We start from the raw sequence: 20,102 nt of genomic DNA, 5'->3' as shown, positions 1-20,102 counted from the left end.
CAGTGCTGCACAGCACAATGAAACGCTGCGTTTTAGTGCTCTGGTAGTAGTTAAGTTAAGCTTAGACAGCAAGCGTGTTCAGCTGCAAGACCGCTTGACCGGGTTTTGTTGTTGTTAGGGTTGGTTAGCTCCTATACGCCGCTACGGACGCATTATCGGCGTAATCACGACAAATGTCCTGCAATTGTAGGCCGACAGTTGCAGGTGTATAACTTGACGGCCGTACGAGAACCGTATGAGTATAAACCGGGAAATTTTCGGGCGAGGCGGCCAATCGCGTTTTTCACTTCCACGATCGCCTTCCGCTCTCTCAAATCTCCTGTAAAGGACTAAGATTCTTGAATGGGAATTAGGTGAGATCCATGGCCAATGATTATTTCAATGAATTTTTTACATTGGTCACATTGGCAACTATCCGACTCCTACCCCTGCTACGTAACTCCTCCTGATCCTGCACACTTCCCGCCACCTGAATTCTTGTCCCTCCTTTAAACGTCCCCCGCCAATACCTTGTGTCATATTCAACCTAGCTTCTTCCTCCCGGCATGCACTTGCCCCATCACCCAACAGCTGCTTGGCCATGGTCATGTTTCCTACATTTCTCGGACCAAAGTTCTAATGTATGTCCTTAGAATTACGCTCTTTCGTATGACTACCTTCTAGAATTTTATACTTGGATGCCTAGCAAAGGTTATTAAATGTTTTTTATTGATAAAGGATTTAAATAAAATTTTTAAGAAAGTTGATCATATTTTATTTTCAGTTACCATTAATCGGTGAAATTATGAGTTCAACGTCTATTGTTCTATTTGCTCCAAGAGCGTTAGGATTCAACACAATTCTTCGCATGTTAATCCCATTCAGCTTTCCTTGCTCGACCTCTAAATCCGTCACTTCTGGAGCTCGAGTCTCTGCATTCAAGAAAGACCAAGTGTACATGTAATCAGTTTAGTCTTCGCAATTTTTGCAAACTGAGTCAATGATTATTTTCTGGTGGCTTGGCAATCCTCCGGTGTATGTCCGGCCCGCTACAGTCAATTCCGCGACGAACGACAGAATTTTTATTTCAACTGAAACAGATGATTTTGCGCGAGCTTCCTTCCTGTTCAAGTTCTGTCTTATGTCCTTGAGAACTACTTCAAAATCATATTAATTAACTGGAACTTCCCCTGGTTCGAACTTGATGCCTACTTTGGGATCTAGTGTCGACAAACCCACCGATCCGTTGGCAACACGTGCACAAAATTCTGAGGATTCCTAAGACTCTTTGAGAGCTACGCACGACCATGAAAACTCGAGGTATGTAGGTATGGGTGACGTCGCACTTTTGCCTTGTCTATAGTCAACTGTCAGAATCAGTGGGTCTTCTCGCATGATCGTTTAAGTTTATGGCTTAAATTAAACGTAGAGTTGCACATAACTGTAGTTTAATGAGAGTTCTTTTGAAAAATTGAAGTATCCGCTGTCGCTCACCACTTCAAATACAGCGACGTTCGGATCATTACTTTCTATTGGGTTGACTATCCATCGAAATGTCATCGAACGTGCATCGGTGATTTATTTTTCAGCGAATTCTGTATCTTTACCTGGAAACGTTCCAGCGATTATAAACGAGGAAGTCTACTCTTCGTCCATAGGATATTTAGACAAATTTAACTGTAGAAACACAAACGAATCTTTTCCCAGATACATGGTTGGCATAGTATCTATTAAACCTTCATTTTCAGTGTAAAACTCAAACATGTCGGAAGTTATACGGTCCTAAGCACACAGCTTTCCTTTACGATGAGGAGGACAAGTTTCTTCATGCTTGCTACAACTTTGATCATCTTAACAAATAGCACAGAAAATTGGCTAAGACATGCAGTTGTCCTTGGAGCAAGATGTGCAGACCCTCAACTGTAGGTCGGAGTGCGTGCCTCCCCAAAGTTTTGATTATCCTGTTGGTGCTCGACTATCGTCAGGTGTAGCCACGCACGTCGAAGATGCGTCGCGGTAGTGACACCATGAAAAACAAAAATTGTTAGGGCAGTCGTCACATTACTGCGTAATTTTTTCCGAGCACCTTATCAAACTTAGGCAGTCATCTTCTATCCCTGTAAGACACTGTGACTAAATCTCCGGCAACATACTTAACACTATTACGACGTTAGTAAATACCGACCTAAGGTGGTACTTGTGACACATAATTGCGTTTTTCACTTCTGTACGCTTTTCGGTCATCGCATTTATGTCTCCTTTATTTGGCTGAATAAGCAATGCGCTTGTATCATAGACACGATTGAACGGTAAATTTTGTACTAAACATAAAGGTACAGCAACAAAGTTGTGTCATTTGAGCTATCCTAGATACACTCACACATTGAAACCAACCATCCGGTGCAGCTGTTTCGTTTATCGCACTTACTCAGTTACTGTATTCGAATTGTTTCGTTTGATTTGAATAGTAATGTAGAAGAAATTGTTTGCAGTATAGAACGTTACCTAAATTCATAATCATCAAAACATTTTTAGATACTGTTAAAACATTCCAACACTGGAGTGTTATACGATTCTTGAATTTATATTTAAATTTTTAAGAATCATTTTCTCAAATCGAGTTATCTATTTCGAATGGAATAAAATAATTTGTTGTTGCTCTTATCTTTTCCAATAGATGGCGCTCCTCATATCATGCAACCAAAACATTGAAAATGGCGACTCTGAGCTCGTTGCACGATACTGTACAGGGTTTAGGGTCAAGACTTCAGGCTGAAAATGATTCTATGAATAGAGATATTATGACTAATTCGTTGAACCTTGATTTTTCTCGTGAGAGGCCAGGGTCAGAGAGAAGACCCAAGAATTGTAAGTACACGAACTTCATTCATCGTAAACCAACTTGAACGGTTATACTAATAATTGATTGAAATTAACATTAGAAAACCAAGATGAAGGACAATTATTTATTCATTTTGTTTGTTTTCTCTTCAGTGCATTATTTTTCATTCAAAGTCATGTCTGATCAACTTTTTATATTTTTGTAACTAATTTGAGGGTTTTTAGTTACACAATACACATAGCCTAATTTAGGTATTTAGGAAACCACACTATGACCACAGCAAGAAAGTTGGCAGATTATTTCTGTTAGGCAGATTTGAACACATGTTTTTCTCTAAATTTTTGTGGAATCAAAATGATTTATTTTGGTAACCGATTTGATCACCAAAAGTGAAGCTGAAGCATGTATTTTGGTTCATAATGATGTGCACACTATGGGAAAACTTCTAACTTTAGGGCCACGACTAGAGCTTTCCAACCATTTCAGGAATTGCAAGATTTCTCATTTCTGCCAGCAGTGCCAGATGAATTATCTCTTATATAAGATTGCCATGATTGTCTCTCAGACTCTCACCAAAGATTATCATGATAATGATTGCTTCTCACCAAAGATTGACATGATTGTCTCTCGCCAAAGATTGCCATGATTGCTGCTCACCAAAGATTGCCATCCGTAACAAAATTTAGAGTCGCCCCAGATTCTGGTAATCCAAATCAGAAGCTGCCACATTTGTAAATTTTCACTGGGATGATTGTGTCTCACCAAAGATTGCCATGATTGTCTCTCACCAAAGATTGCCATGAGCCCATGATTGTGTCTCACCAAAGATTGCCATGATTGTGTCTCACCAAAGATTGCCATATTTTTGTCTCACCAAAGATAGCCATATTTTTGTCTCACCAAAGATTCACCAAAGATTGCCATGATTGTGTCTCACCAAAGATTGCCATATTTTTGTCTCACCAAAGATAGCCATATTTTTGTCTCACCAAAGATTGGCATGAATGTCGTCAGTCGTCTCCAAAGATTGTCATGATTGTTTCTCACCAAAGATTGCCATGTTTTTGTTTCATCAAAGATTGCCATGATTGTCTCTCACCAAAGATTGTCATGATTGCTTCTCACCAAAGATTGACATGGTTGTCTCTCAAAAGATTGCCATGATTGTCTCTCACCAAAGATTGACATGATTGTGTCTCACCAAAGAATAGCAAAGATTGCCATGATGTATCTCACCAAAGATTGCCTCTTACCAAAGATTGCCATGTTTTTGTCTCACCAAAGATTGTCATGATTGTCCTCACCAAAGATTGTCATGATTGTGTAATTTATGTCTCACCAAAGATTGCCATGATTGCCTCTCACCAAAGATTGCCATGTTTTTGTCTTGCCAAAGATTGCCATGCTTGTCTCCCAACAAAGATTGCCATGATTGTGTCTCACCAAAGATTGCCATGATTGTCACTCACCAAAGATTGCCATGATTGTGTCTCACAAAAGATTGTCATGATTGCCTCTCACCAAAGATTGCCATGTTTTTGTCTTGCCAAAGATACAAAAAAATAAAACAGCAAAAAGAAAACATGTCAAGACAACGTAGTGATTATGCAAAATGATCTTACTAAAACTTTGCGCTAGCACGATTTTAGCACATGTCTCTGAAAGTTCTATCAAACGTTTATGGCTACATCGATCTGTCTGATTTTTCGTGGAGAGATGGAGAAAAACATAGGAAATAAATCCTGACCTTCCAAAATTTTTTAACACCATTACTTTTTGAGTTACAGCCATTCAAAGTTGAATATCCTTTTTTTTTTTGGGAGGCCCTGTATATGACATTCTGTGCACAATTTTGTGATGACCAATGATGCATTAATTTTTTGATATGTGAAATTTTTTTCCACTGAGTGAAGTAAATGTAATCAAAATTCTTTGTTGTTAATAGATATTTTTCTTAACTGGAGCCCTAAAGACGCTAATCAGGAGCCTTTTATATTGCATCTAGCACCTTACAAATAGCATATGGAATTTTTTTGGAGATGCCGTATGATAACCCTTGCAAAGACCTTTAAAATGAGCCCAAACTTGTTTATGAAATGTTTCATGGTAAGAAGTTATTGACAAAAAATGCTCAAAACCGTCCCTTTTTACCCCGTTTGACGGTACTTTTCCTAAATTGCACTTTTCACACACTTTTTCAGCGACTTTTTAGAGATAGTAAATGTATGATTTCTTAACTAGCTTTATAGGGTACGTACATAATAGATAGTAAAAATGTTGAAGTTTACGACACCATTTTTAGTTTTGCAATATTTTGATTAATTTAGCTGCTACAACATTTCTACAAAATTTGGGACGCGCTTCCCAATTTACTCCGCTTGTCCCTTATTACTCCGTTTGATGGGACATTAGATGTTAATACGTTAGGTGTTTATTGCCATAGGCATATTGTCCTGTATGCCAATTGGCTTATTTTTGTAAGGGATTTTCAATGAGAAAAAGAATTTCAATCAATTTTTTACACTTGATTAAACATTCATGGTTGTCTGTGACAAGAGCTGGTACCAGTAGTTATCCTAGTTTCCCCAAGTTCAAGAGTAACTGAGTCATCCATAGTTACAAGGAATAGTACCAGTATGCTTGTACAAGGAGAAGGTTTTTTGTTAGAAATTCTCTAAATAACATATTGATATACATTTCCACCTTCTGCAGTTGGTTAAAAACTCAACATTTTATTCAAACAATTATGTTAAGGTGTATGTTACACATTTTATCAATTGTTTACCCAAATCTTTGTAAACTTTTTAATGCTAACCCTCATCTAAGTTGAATACCTAATATAGTTGATTCTAAAATGTTAATAGTCTATTGTTGGCACAAATTGAATAACATTGTTCATTCTAAAATATTAATGGTCAATTGCTGGCACGTCTAAAATATTTTTATTTTGCAGTATCACTGGCAGAGGCAGTTAGCACCAACCGCCCCAATACCATCAGTGCCCGACCCAAGCCCCGACCCCCAATCCAGCCTCTATTGTTCCTACCTCAACCAAAGCCTCAAGATTCTCCTGAACTTAAGGCTCATATGAAACAAATCCTTCTAAAAAATGGAATACTTTCAATTGATGGAAAGGTAAGGGCGCCATGTCACAGGCAATAATGCCAATAAAATAATGCAATGCTCAGCAGCACCAATGCTGTCATGTTTTGCTATGTATAAAGGCACACCTGGGTACATTCCCCATTTCTCCAGACATTTGCGGGAAAAAAATTTGTTAAGTTACATGGATTTTAAGCTCCCACAACAGAATTCCATTGACTACCTTTATGTTGTATTGCAATTGTAAAAAATTGCTTACTCGCCCATTTTAATAAATAAAAAAGATATTTGGGAAAGTAAGTGATACTAACAAACAACATCAGATAAATTTGTAGATACAAATCATTTTAAAATTGAAGAAGTTCTTAAAGGTCAGGTAGGAAGGAAGCAGTATGGCTGGCTGGACATGACAGGCTTAATGCCTGATGGGCGATGGCTACTGTTACCTGACCTAAAGCAGCCATCTCATTGAATGGAGGCTGGTTGACATAGTTGAGATTCATAGCTGCCTGATATTTCTTTAAATTCCTTTGTATGTACATATAATAATAAGAAAGGTTCAGAGAAAGAATTGTGGATTATTAAGTGATTAATTAGATATCTTATGTTTGTTGTCGTTCCCAAATTGTACCGTATGTAAAAGTTATAAAAGCTTTCTTGTGCTTAACTTGATATAACAAACTAGAAAATATTTTCAGCATCAAAGGATTGAGTTTTATACAAAGAAATTTTTATTGATGTAACAATTTTCTGTTCAGAATCGAATTGATTAAAATGACTTTATTAATGGATTGTGATTTTTGTGTTTTAGAATTACAACAGCAGCAATGAAGACCTCAAATACATTGCTGAGCTTGGCAGTGGCACTTCTGGTAATGTTGTCAAGATGTTACATGAACCCTCAGGCAAATTTGTGGCTGTCAAGGTGAGTGTGGTGCATGAATTTCCATTTTTTGCATAAATTTGCTTATTACCAATATCTGAGTGAATTAACTAGAACATTTTTTTTCATGAATCAAATAGCTGACGACTGTTTAAAGATCTCTACTGGAATTATTATTATTGAAGACACTTTCCTGCCATAGTTGATCTCCTGACTATTTTCAGCAAATGAATCGCTCAGGCAACATAGAAGAAACCAAGAGAGTATTTTTTGACCTAGAAGTTGTCCTGAAAAGCCATGACTGCCCCTACATTGTGTGCTGTCTGGGGTGCTTTGTCTCAGACAATCACGTGTGGATCTGCATGGAACTCATGGCCACCTGTCTGGACAAGCTCCTCAAGAGGTGCAGCAAGCCCATCCCTGAGTGCATTCTTGGCAAAATTAGTGTTGCGGTGAGTTTCTTTTTGTGTAGGCTTTTTTGTTCCAAATCATTCTGCTATACGCCATGCATGGGCTCAACCGTATTGCTTCATAGATCAAGGGACTTTTTGTTTTGATCAGCCTTCCGAATGAGACATCGAACATTAATAAATAATTCTATTCACTCTTAGTTTTTTATACATGGAAATGGTTATTGGATTGTTGCCTTAAATGGGCTCTCTTCTAATATTTTGTTTTTAAGGCAACCCTAGCAATCGTCATTAATCACCCTTTACCGCATTATTGAATAAATGAGCAGTACGTAGTTACAGAGTTACCAATGACTAAATTACTGCTTTTTTTGTACTATTTACGTAGCTTAGGGTGCCAACCAAAAAAATTTTGTATTTGTTTAAGTTTCATGGTCCAGAGTTGGGTATTTCACTACTTAAGCTGGGTGCTTATACCAAAATTATTTAATATCGAGCACCGTTTACTGGTTGCACAATGATTGGTTGCAATACTGGTGATACTGGTTGCATATATAACACCAATTACATTAACAGCTTCTGCAAAACGCCGAACAGGTGAAGTTTTCAACTCAAGATGCTGGATAGTTTTCACCAAATTTTGAGGCGTTATTTACCTTTTAGCACTTTTCTGCATCAGTAGCTTCTAAATTAAAGAAAGAAAATCTCACAAGAATTTCAAGGAAGTACGTAGGTACCTTAAATGGCACGTACATATAAACAACTTCGTGGCTGCACAGGAAATCGTCTTATTTGTTTATAGGCAGCAAGATCTTTCAGCAACCGCAAAGGATTTAGTGGAGCAATTGCAGCATCCAAGTTGGTGTACCATGCATTGAGATTCAGCTTCACTATAAACGCATTGAACTGTTGGAGCCTCTGAATTTAGACTGTGTAGGATGAAACTGGGACCAATAAAGGTAAATTTTCAAACTGTAAATCAATTTTCCCGTCCAGTGGGTTAGTGGGCTCTGATTAGGGCCTGAAGCATCAATATCAACATCAGTTGACTCATCACCAATAAATATCAGAGCCAACTGCATTAATTTTCTTTAGTCATCTCTGGGCTGGAATATCTGAAGCTGGTTTTGAGAGAATTTGGTAATGAATTCAGTTTCTGATTTCACGTTGGCTGAAAATGTTACATCATTTAGACTTTTTCCGGTTTGATTTGTCTATCTGACTCCACACGTGTGATCAAACAGCTTGAGCCATGCACCACTGGAACATCCCATTAACAAATTGAAAACGGTTGTATCTATAATTAGTTCGTGAACATGAAGCCTGCATGCTAAATTAAAGGCAGCTTCTGCAGCATCTTTTGCATTAAGGAGCTGCAGCATATAAACCAGTGTTGATGGCATCAGAATACAGCAGCTGGATTCTGTCTTCGAATTGCCAGGAATCAATTAACTGCAAACAAAGTTGCTTAATTACCGGTCCCATTTGTAATCTTGTTGAAAAATAATCTAGAAGAAAATAAACTTCAAAAACACATTACCAACGATGAATGTGGAATACAAAAGCTAATTTTAAGTGAATTAGTGAAGATATGGCATCATTTGACATGAGTAAAGCGGCTCATGTCATAAAATGATCTACATTTGTTAAATAATTCCAACGGGCATTATTAACAAAATAATGATGTACCAGTAAATATTGAAGATATCTAATTCAAGTTTTTTTTTTTTTTGGCTTTATAGGAAGGTGATAAAAAAAACTTTTAGAGGGTGAGAGCATGGAAAACTTGTATTCTAATTTTTACCATTAATTTCATTGGCACCCTTATGTAGCTATCAATCTCATGAAACATTTTCCGGCAAGTTTTGTCTAGTGTTAGCATTTCATTATTAAAGTTTGCGGGCTAAGAAGGCCAGCCAAGTATTTGTGCTATTACTGGAGAGCCCGCCGGCTCCTTGAATGCTAATTGACATCAGATTCGCTAATTTGAGAAGCATCGTGTTCCTATGTCACTGTTTTGCTTGAACATTATTATTTTGTTATTATTTTCTATATTTGTGCAGACTGTTAAAGCACTTCACTACTTGAAAGAGAGTCACGGCGTTATTCATAGAGATGTGAAACCAAGCAATATCCTCCTAGACGAGCGCGGCAACATCAAGCTCTGTGACTTTGGCATCTCAGGACGCCTGGTTGACTCTAAAGCCAACACCCGCAGTGCTGGATGTGCTGCCTACATGGCGGTCAGTCCCGCTGAAAAACTCTTCTTATTCCTGCTTATTTTTATCCTCTTTGAACTGTGATGCTACGTGTTATTTTGAGTCTACTTGGCAGTTGTTTAGGTTACTTGGCAGTTATGTATTTTTTCTTAAATTTGTCATCTTGACAAGCTGGGTTAATTTAAATTGAATTATGTTAGCTTTGATTTATGAGGTCCTATTTATAAGTTTCTGTGCCCAAGGTAAATAAGTATTTTATAAGCACATTAATGACACTATCCAATTTGCTTATTAAAAATTCTATAATGATTGTTACCTGAAGGTAAGCTGTCTAAAAATTACGACTATTACCATTTTTTTATTTTGCACTCGTAATGCTGATGGCTTCATTCCTTTAATTCTGTTTTAGTTGTTCAAAATTGCTTCATTATTCGCGCTGGTTGACTGGTTGACGTTTGATTGATGTGCTCTATCAATTGACGATTGTCATTAATTTCTTTTTAGTCATTCTTGAAGTAGTCATATAAAGGTATTATATTACCTACGTGGTATTTCCTTTCACAATTTGATGCCTAAATTACCGTACAGTCGGGATTCGTTTCAAAATATAAATTTTTTCATTGCAAGAATTCCGAATTATCCTGGGATTTATTATCCTGAATCACTTTAGTGTGTATTTTGCGTCGGTGTTCAGCCTGAGCGAATAGATCCGCCTGACCCGCGCAACCCGGACTACGACATCAGGGCGGACGTGTGGAGTCTGGGCATCACGCTGGTGGAGCTGGCGACCGGCAAGTTCCCGTACCAGGACTGCCGGACAGACTTCGAGGTGCTCACTAAAGTGCTCGACAACGACCCTCCGACGCTACCACCCGAAATGAACTTCTCAGACGAGTTTAGGACGTTTGTCAAGGACTGGTGAGATTATTTACCAATTATTTGTTTATTTAGTCATAGTTACTGTATCAATTAATCTGGAGAGGGACGAAAGCTAATGATTTATATGAAGCAAGCTAATGATTTCAAAGTTTGGTGACTTAATTTTGTGAAAAATTTTTGATCGTGAGAAAAAATTCATGCTTGAAATTTCTTTGTTTCTATCTGGATTTTATTTGTATTTGATTGCGTGTGATGGAATTGTTGATGGTTCTATCTCTCTCTTTCGAGCTTTCTTTCTCTCGCTGAACTGCACAGGATACGTTAGGTTGCCCAGGCATATTGCATATTTGAAATGATGTGTTGGTGTAACTACGTAATTTGGCGGGCAGTTTGGTAAAAGACTACCGGCAGCGTCCCAAGTACAAGAAGTTGCTGGAATATCCCTTCATCAAGAAGTACGAGAAGGAAGACGTCGACGTCGCCTCTTGGTTTGCCGGTATGTTAGTTTCAGTCATGCGTTGTTTGCATCTCAATGTCGAGAGTAAACTGTTGCTACGATTGGTAGCGGAACTCTCGTTTTTATTTGATTGAATTATTGCCTGCCGAGAGCAACGAGGGTCGGTTTGATCAGGAATAGAAGCAAGAGATAAAGTATTGCCAGGTTTCTAAGTGAGGGCGGAGCGAATCAATATGGATGATTGCTCCCATTTTGGGAGCTATCCATTGGTCTCACGCTGTTTTAACTTTTAAGTAGATGTAGTGAACAAATGAGGGTGATTGCTTTTTAAAATGTATTTAAAATCAAATATCATGTATTACTGATGGGCGAACCAGCTGACCTTGTCTTTAGAGCGTATTCTATTACTACTTATTGCATAAACTAATGATTAAAATCCTTCAGAGGTGTGGGCGGCGTCAGCACCGAGCGAGACGCCCAACAGCGGCGGCAGCAGCTGTGGCAGCAGCCGAGTACGTGGCTCTCCCATCCGCAGCTGCCGCGTCTCTCCTCGCTACCAGCTCTGCAGCCAGTCCCCTTCTCCTCAGAGCCAAACTGACGCCACCAAATCAAGCTCACCCACAACAACCACCACCACAGTCACAGTCACCACTCGGCCTGCTTTGCCTCGCCGAAGTGCAACACCAGATAACCACACCATCAGAATACCTGTCCATCACGCCAGTCCCGCAAACGGTGCCCCGCCTACCACGGTGAGAAATATATCTTAATAAGTTCTCTATATAGCCTGTATTCCCTTTCGTAAATTGCTCCTAATTTTTAAACACCGTGAAAGATTGCAAAGCAACAATTTCTTACTGCCGAGAAATAAGCTTACTTGAGACAATCTCAGTGCAGCGGCTAACTGACTCGTAATAAACGCGACATGATTTTAAAAATTCTAGTGGATGGCACTGAATTTTCTAATTTTTCTTAATGGTTGTCAGGAACTCGACTGGGAGATGTAGTTCTAAATTAAGAACTTGAGAATCTGGGATTTTCGTTTCGGGGTTCTGAACCTCTCTCTTGAGTGCTTAGTTTCCGCCTGCAGGGTCATAAAAAAGAGACTCCTAGAAGAAAGTTTATCTTGTCAAGCTTCAGTTACTTCTCAATCTGATGTGCAATTATCTTCTGCTTACTTATTGAACTGTGATTGTTTTTTACAAAAGTGATTTTTGTCTGGAGTGTTTTCCGTGCACGTGTGCCTGGTGTTGAGGTTTTGTCGTTACGTTATTCAGACAAGTGAGAGCAGCAGCAGCAGCAGCGGCGGCGGCGGCGGCCTGTTCCTGCCGCTGCTGTCCAGCAGTAGCGGCAGTAGCTTCTCTCATCAGCCCAAAGCTGAGCCGGTGACGCGCAAGGTAGTCGGCTGCTCTGCAGGAACATCTCCTGTGCACTCTCCTTCCTCACCCTCATACCCACACCATCACACCCACCTCCATCACCAGCACTCTTTATCATCACCCACATACGGTACTCAAAGAGGGAGCCAGAACTCATACCCTCAGCGTCATCAGGCGACTCTCGGCCAGACGGTCATGACGGGAGGGGCTCCTGGCGTGAGCTCCTCGCCCCACGGACCACCACTGCCTCCACCACGCTCCACCCCGGCCTCCTCCCTCTCACCACTGCCGCCTCCTCGCTCTTCTGCACCGACTTCTTCTCATTCTTCTTCACCACAACCTCCTCTACGGGCAACATTGCACGTTTCATCCACATTGCCTGGGGGTACCCCACTTCCACCACCCAGATCTTCCATCACTAGTACCTCTTCCCCTCTTCCACCTCCCCGTTCATCCGCGTCTCACTCGCCCTTGGTGACATCGCACTTGCGTAGCACACCCACTTCCTCCTGCTGGGGCCCCTCAACCACCCCATCCTCCGTCAATGACGTTGCTGCGCCCAACAGGTCCCCGTCCTTCACAAGCTCCCATGATCATGGCGGCAAGTCTTACGATCCAGTCACCAGATCTTATGATCCCATCACCAGATCATACGACACCAAGAACAGATCTTATGATCCAAATAGCAAATCTTACGATCCCAATAACAGATCTCATGATCTCAATAGTAGATCATATGATTCCAGTGCCAGATCTAATGATCTAAGTAGCAGAGCTTACGATCCTAGCAGCAAATCTTTCGATCCCAGCGGCAGAGCTTACGATCCCAGCAGCAGGAGCATAATGAATAGACAATCCCCAACTCACTCGAGACCTGGCCCAGCTTTGGCATCGATGTTAGGCCGCAACCATCACGGTGATACTAGAGAACTTTATGCAGGAGATAGAGAACTTAGTTCTGGTGTTAGAGAACTGAGTGTTGGTCCCAATTATTCTGAGTGTTCAAGAGATAACACGACCCCTGTTAGCACAAGTTACAATAGCACGTCTAGTTATAGTAACATACCTTACCAGAACCCATATATGCCTTCTCGTAACTACTGTGCCACTTCTAAGGGTAAGCAGTACAAAGGTAGCAAGACCAGCCCTGTCGGTGGTCTCGGACAAAGTAATGGTAGTAACTTTTCTTATGGTGTTGACACCTTTAGCGATAACAGCTTCACAAATCCTTTGATGCTTAGCGTAGGACACATCAGTAGTCACCATAAATATGGTAGTAGTCACAATCGTGTAGGAGACAATGGTGGTGGTGGTGGTGGAGGCGGCAGGTGTTACACCGGCACTGGTGGATCTGGTGGTGGTGGTGGTGGTGGTGGTGGTAGTAGCGGTGGCACCATGTCAGCTTCATCTTCCACTACCTCTTCATCTTCTGCTTCCTTTACGCCTCCTCCTCTTCGTAAGACGCCAGAGCCTGTAAGGTATGTGGATCTTGTCAAGCCTCTCGTTGTAGGGCTTGTCTGTTTTATGCTTCATTTTTATAACAGGAGGGGTTGATGCTTGTGTGGGCGTCTTGTGTTTTTAGTATTAATTAATACTGCCGTTATTGTTTAGCACTTGACTAACATGAAACTAAATGAAAATGTATTGGCTGTATGTATGAAAATGTATTGCTATCTCATTAATTGCTGAACTCAGGGCATAAATCCCAATCGTCTTTAAACCAGACGACTTGTGACTAGGAATTTACTTGGTTATTTCGGATATTTTTTCATAAATCAGTCCTGTTGCAGATTTTGGTCTTTAAAAAACTATATTTGTTCTCATTCATTTAGCGGGTGGAGAGTTATTTGAATTTAATCTAGATATGGGTAATAATCTCCAAATTTGTTCTGTGCTAAGAAAACGTTCATAAGGACTGACATGTTCAGGAATTAAAATTTAAAACATGTCTAGTTATTTGTCAATAAAAAATTATTTGCTATAATTATTGAAAAATTGGCAGTTTAAGCAAGCAAATATTATTACAAGTATTCAAGCGAAATAAGGTTCATATCTGTTTATGAAATTATGGCTACCTTCCATGCATCTTTGCTGTCATTACTTTAAGAGGGCGTTAACCTGTTATGTTATTTGTAGATATTGTGGTCATTGGTGTCTGCTAATACTGTTCTTCTAGGGCATCTGCTGAGGTGTCCAAACTTTAGCCATGCTTTTAATTCAATATCTTGGTGCTTGGGATCAGTTACTTGTAGCTTTCTCTGTTTGAAGCCTAATTCTAAAAGATTGTTGTGTTCCACTAACATTGTTCAAGGCGTCTAACTGTTGCATTACTTAGAAGCGCTTAATCATGAACTCTTGATTGTGCTGCACCCCTAACCTTACTCTTTCGCTTTGTTATTAACATCATGATATTTAATACTTGAATTCTCATTTCACTTCCCTCATGACGCGTTACATTCATTAACGTCAAGTCGCTCGCTTGCTGCGCGGTCGAGTGTCTGTGGTCATGAGATCAGCTTGATTTCCACGGAACAATAAAGTAAAGGCTGAGCGTGCAGCTGATTATTATGTGCAAGTCTGAGCAAGAGATGCACTTTAATTTGTATCGTCGTGTACACGAGAAATTAGGTACACGTTGCCTACTTCTCCATCTCTAACGTTCTGAAAGCCCTGCACTGATGCCAATAATAATAGGCTAGCTTTCATATCAATCTCCAAGTTATCACATTCTTCAAAAAATATGAATTTTTCAATGAAGCCCGTAATTGCCTCGACAATCCGTACATATTAATCCTTTTATTGATCCTGATTTCCTACAAAAGGTCTAATGTGTGTTCTGCAAATGTACTTTGGTAGTGAATATACATATATTTGGTTTGCCCACTAGCCTTGGATTTGTGCTTTTCGAGACTGAGGAGCTGAGCCAAGTTCGGTGATCGTATAGAGTTTAACATCGCGTGCCTCGTTCGACGCACTTCTTTTGCGACGGCTGCTTTACGACGAATATCTGCACGCTTTAGCCCCCTGTGATCGATTTCTCTTGGAACCTCGCTAGCATTTGCTCTTCAAGTTGTTGCAGAACTTAATTATTGCCTTTTGTATGTGATATCATGTGAATTTAACTTGCTTGCGTCTGCAAATAGCCCTCGTGTGTTCAATGGTCAGATTCCAACCATCCACTATCTCATTCCGCAGTACCGACCGGCTTGAATATTACTATGAAAATACACCTTCTGAAACTGAAGGAGTTAAATTGTTTGAAATATTTTGGATTTACTTGAGAATTGTGCTTTGCGGCAGGCAGCTCACTTGACACACGTTGATCCTATAGTTAGTATTTGGTTGCTCTGTTGCAAGCTGCTCACTCGACACGTTGATCCTGAATCCTGATTAATGGTTGCTGTCTTACGAGCTGCTCACTTGACACACATGATCCTGGTTAATGGTCGCCGAGTTACAAGCTGCTCACTTTTCTCCCCCTCCCGCGCTGCCGACGTCACCAGGTTCAATCCTGAACCGTGGGCCCCGCGAGGGCGGTTCGCACAACCCGCTTCCCACTTCCGCTCCTTGTCCTCCGACCTCTCGTACTCTGGCGCCCCTCTTTACTCCTCGTACTCCTCGTCTGGCCCCACCTCCTTACCTTCCTACGCCTCTCCTAACCCCACGTCTTCCCCCATCCTCTCCTCCCTGACTCACACTAGCAACGCCCCTTCGTCGTCATACTACTCCTACACCTCTCGAGGGGCGCTCTCCTCCAGGTACGTGGCGCCATCGCTTCGTGCATCTCATGAGGCGCTTATAGCTTCTCGTGTTCCAGTCTTGAACGCAGCCTCCACTTGCATTTCTCAGCAAATTGTTATCCTCATGCTGAAGCAGTTCAAAACTTCTTTTGGCAATGCTTGCATTTCGCTGCAGTATACTTTTTACTTCGTGTTGGAGTAGATTAACGTCTGCCGTGTTCCATGCGTTCAATGCCAAGCACTGCAGTTTTCGGCACTACATTTTCTACGTATCGGAACAAATGAACGTGTTCCTCGTTTCATGCTTGCATTTCCCAGCACGGCATTTAGTACTTTTTATCACAGCAGATGAGCGTTTATGTTGTCCCATGCTTTCATTTCTCAGCCCCATATCGAAAATATTTTTGAAGGTTTCTTTAGCATCCATTTATATTCAACTCATCACTGTTATGTTTCATAATCTTTCGCTCGTATTTCTTAAATTATCTTAACTTGATCAATTGTCGTGTTTTCTTACGTGTATACCGTACGTGTATTACCTCATATTTGCTTTGTTTGTGTCTTTGAATGCTTTCCTCGTTTTTTGCCTGTTCAGCTCTGCACACCCGCCCAATGCAGTCTACTGTTAATTTCTTCTCTGACTGCAGGTAGTGACATTTGCTATCGCCCCTGCATGCCTTTCCAATTGGAGGTTAATAGTTATATTTGCAAAGCGCACATCTTGTTCATTGCGACTGATATTATTATTAAATCAGTAGCATGACCGATATATTTTATATTATTATTCTCTTGCTGTTGAGCACGCATGCAATGCATTCCGATCAAATAAAGTCGCTGTTTATGATCTTGATTTCGACGGTATACCGCCGCTTTTCCAATTTTTCAAGGGAACTGAGGTTCTACTATCGGCAATCAATGGCTGAATGTCTGAACTCTTCAGCTTCTATGAAACTCCTTAGAACTATCAGAATTTCTGTCGCACAATTCATACTTAGTAAATGATTAGACTTCAGTTCTCTTTGGCCGAGAAACTCCGTCATGTGAATTTGTGAAAATGTGTATCTCGTTTGCATGAACGTCTCCGCATCTTGTTTAATAGCACTGTTGTTGTATTGGCGCCCTGGCATGGTTAGATTTGAGTTCGTCTTTGCGTTCATCTCCGGCACGTCCGCAGTCAGGTATGTTTGTCAACGCGGTCCAGGTACACCCGCCAAGTGAACGTAAGTACTTACGCTCTATTTTCTTGTCTATGATTGGTGGATTTGGCTTGAAAGGCCGTAAATGATTGGCTGATGAATTTACGATCTCTTAACTTTTTTTGAAAGTTAAGAAAAAGTTAAGAGATCGTAAATTCATCAGCCAATCATTTACGGCCTTTCAAGCCAAATCCACCAATCATAGACAAGAAAATAGAGCGTAAGTACTTACGTTCACTTGGCGGGTTTTGAAAGTATGGCCCCAGGTAATCTCTCCTCAGAAGTGAAGCGGCGCACGGGAATAATGCTTATGGATAGACGCATTGCCTACACTGGACATTCAGATTTAATTTTCTCTTAATTTCGAAAATATTTCTTTTATAGTTCCAGTGTATGTACTTGTTCATTCGATGACTTGCAAGACATGACTGTATGAATATTTCATCTGATAGGCTCATTGTTACATCACTCGTTCACTCATCGTCCATTCTTATTTTGTAATGACACTAACTTTACCGATAAGAAATTTATAATCAAATTCGTTTCTTATTCTTAATCATTCTTTTTTATTTACGGTTTTAATAATTTTTTGGCTTTTACATGGAGTTACAAGTACTACGAGTACATCAACAATCATATTGATGTTACGATACCTCACGGTAAGACACGCCTCTTAACTTACAGCCTCTTTGTAATTAACTAATTTATTTATTTTGTATTCTCTGTTTGCATTTGTATTCAGCATTGTTTTCAGACGTCATGAGCTTCGGATTCGTTTTCCTCGGCTATATTTACTGTACTATAGTGCTCTAATTAATGTGTTAAACCCTATATAGTATTTATTGAAGCTTGTTTTTTCTATGATTTACTAGCACTTTTATCGGTGTATTTATGTTGTTGTACAGACATCTGTAACTACACAATACGTAAGGTAATTTTGAAATGTATATTTAAATAAATATCTCGGGTAGCATGATGCGCGGTAACGAGGTTGCATAACTTTTTTATGAGCCCGAGATGACAACCCGGGTGTTACTTAGAGTGATTACGTACTAAGGAATTACTTGAATCTACAAAGTTACTCGGAGTGATTACCAGAGATTTACTTGGAGTAGGTACCAAAGACTTAGTACTCGGGTTGATTACAAAAGATTCACTCGGAGTAACTACAAAGTCTTACTCGAAGCAACTACCAAAGATTCACTCTGTGTGACAACAAAATATTGGCTCAGAGTGACTACTAAAGACTTACCTGGAGTGACCGACTAAGAGTTAATAAGAGTTTCCAAATTTTTGTGTGTAACCCACTGCTTTCCCCGTCTCAGGTACCCCCCGAGCTACTACCCTCCCCACGCGTCCCCCCTCGTTTCACGGAGGCTTGTCGACACGCGGGCTGCGGGGGCAGCGGCAGGAGCGGCTGCTGCCGCCCAGGTGGGTGCACCTCCACTGATGTTAGTGATGCTTATATGCTCTCCAACGTGACCTGGTTGCTGCTCTAGCCTACACTGTCCTAGTTAACGATGTTTACAAAATGATCAAGTTGCTGCCCAGTTGAACATGGCAAGCTGTGAACGCTTGCCGACTGTCGAGAGGAGAGTTCACTCAGGTTGTCAAGTTTGTGCAGGCGACGACGAAGCTCTCAGCTAGGACGAGCAGGAGCGCTAGCCGCAGTCGGACGGACTCTTCGGTGTCGCCCCCTCCTCCGTCTGCGGCAGCCAGCGCCACGCTCTCTTCACCGCATTACAGGTGAGTGGCGCCACGCTCTCCTCACCGCATTACAGGTGAGTGGCGCCACGCTCTCTTCACCGCATTATACGCTCTCTTCACCGTATTACAGGTGAGTGACGCCACGCTCTCCTCACCGCATTACAGGTGAGTGGCGCCACGCTCTCCTCACCGCATTACAGGTTAGTGACGTCACTCTCTCCTTACCGCATTACAGGTGAGTGACGTCACTACGGCCACAATTTCCCATATATCACGTTAATAGTTAATGTTGTGTACCGGTACAGCCATGGAGCCCGCTAAGTTTGTAATGCTGTGCGTAGGTACAGCCAGGACAGGAAACCCGTTAATTATGTATTGTTGTGCGCAGGTACAGTCAGGAGACCCGTTAATTTTGTAACGCTGTGCGCAGGTACAGCCAGGAGGCCCGTTAATTTTGTAACGCTGTGCGCAGGTACAGTCAGGAGACCCGTTAATTTTGTAACGCTGTGCGCAGGTACAGCCAGGAGGCCCTCTACAAAAGCCGCCCCTACTACACTCCCGAGCCGCAGCGGCGCAGCTTCTTGCGGGGGCAGCAGCAGTGACCCGCCGCCTGTGCAGCTGCCGCTGCTCAGCCCCCGAGTATTGCCGAAGTTCCTACTCCTTGCTCGCCATCCACCACCAGATCTTCCTTTAGCTTCTCCTCCAGCTCTTCATCTACGCCCAAGTACTCTTCCTTCTCTCCGCGCTCCACTTACTTCAAGTTGTCACCTCTCCCCTTCTCCTCAAGTCCGTTGAAGTCCTCTGCAATGCAAACTAGTAATTCGCCGCAAGCCAATAGGCACAGCGTCTCTTCTAACCGTTCCCCAACCCAACTTAATACTTTTCATAGCAATCCAGCTGCAGCTACCGCGTCGTCCTTGCCACCCGGCCCTAGTTCTCCCTCCCTCAAGCTCAGTTCGCCCACCCGCAACCTCAGCTCTCACTCCAAGAACCCAAACTCTCCTTCTCTGAACGCCAGCTCTTCTTCCGTTAACACCAACTCTCCCTCGCCTAACCTCAGCTCTCCATCACCGTTGAATCCAAACTCTCCCTCCCGCAACCCTATCAATCCCCCGTCACCTTCGTCCAGCAGTTCGGGCGTCACTGAGGGCAGTGTGCCGGCACATAACTGACGCAGTCTTCAGGGTGGTGCAGCTCAGTCGTTCAGCGGCCACGGTGTACAGCACTGGGCCTTCAAGAAACGTCACTCTTATTTCTATTCTGCTCGATGAGCATAAATCTAGACTTCTGTTAGTTCAGCTGTTGAATT

The 20,102-nt window shown here is 41.4% G+C and overlaps 1 protein-coding gene across 1 annotated transcript; it reads left to right on the top strand.

The window, feature by feature from the left end:
- Positions 1-2,686: 2,686 nt before the first annotated feature.
- On the top strand, positions 2,687-19,591 carry LOC108683006 (serine/threonine-protein kinase fray2). The gene is made up of 13 exons (XM_018172281.2): positions 2,687-2,847; positions 5,775-5,956; positions 6,735-6,848; positions 7,031-7,258; positions 9,280-9,459; positions 10,130-10,353; positions 10,704-10,810; positions 11,216-11,523; positions 12,049-13,628; positions 15,654-15,908; positions 18,412-18,517; positions 18,711-18,832; positions 19,308-19,591. The coding sequence occupies exons 1-13, from the start codon at positions 2,694-2,696 to the stop codon at positions 19,393-19,395; spliced, it is 3,648 nt and encodes a 1,215-aa protein (XP_018027770.2). The 5' UTR covers positions 2,687-2,693; the 3' UTR covers positions 19,396-19,591.
- Positions 19,592-20,102: the final 511 nt, after the last annotated feature.

This window comes from Hyalella azteca, unplaced genomic scaffold, assembly GCF_000764305.2.
Source record: "Hyalella azteca isolate HAZT.00-mixed unplaced genomic scaffold, Hazt_2.0.2 contig15624, whole genome shotgun sequence".
In the NCBI taxonomy this organism is placed as follows: Eukaryota; Metazoa; Arthropoda; class Malacostraca; order Amphipoda; family Hyalellidae; genus Hyalella; species Hyalella azteca.
Note: the sequence above shows the minus strand (reverse complement) of the source record. Positions and strands in the feature narration are given on the sequence as shown.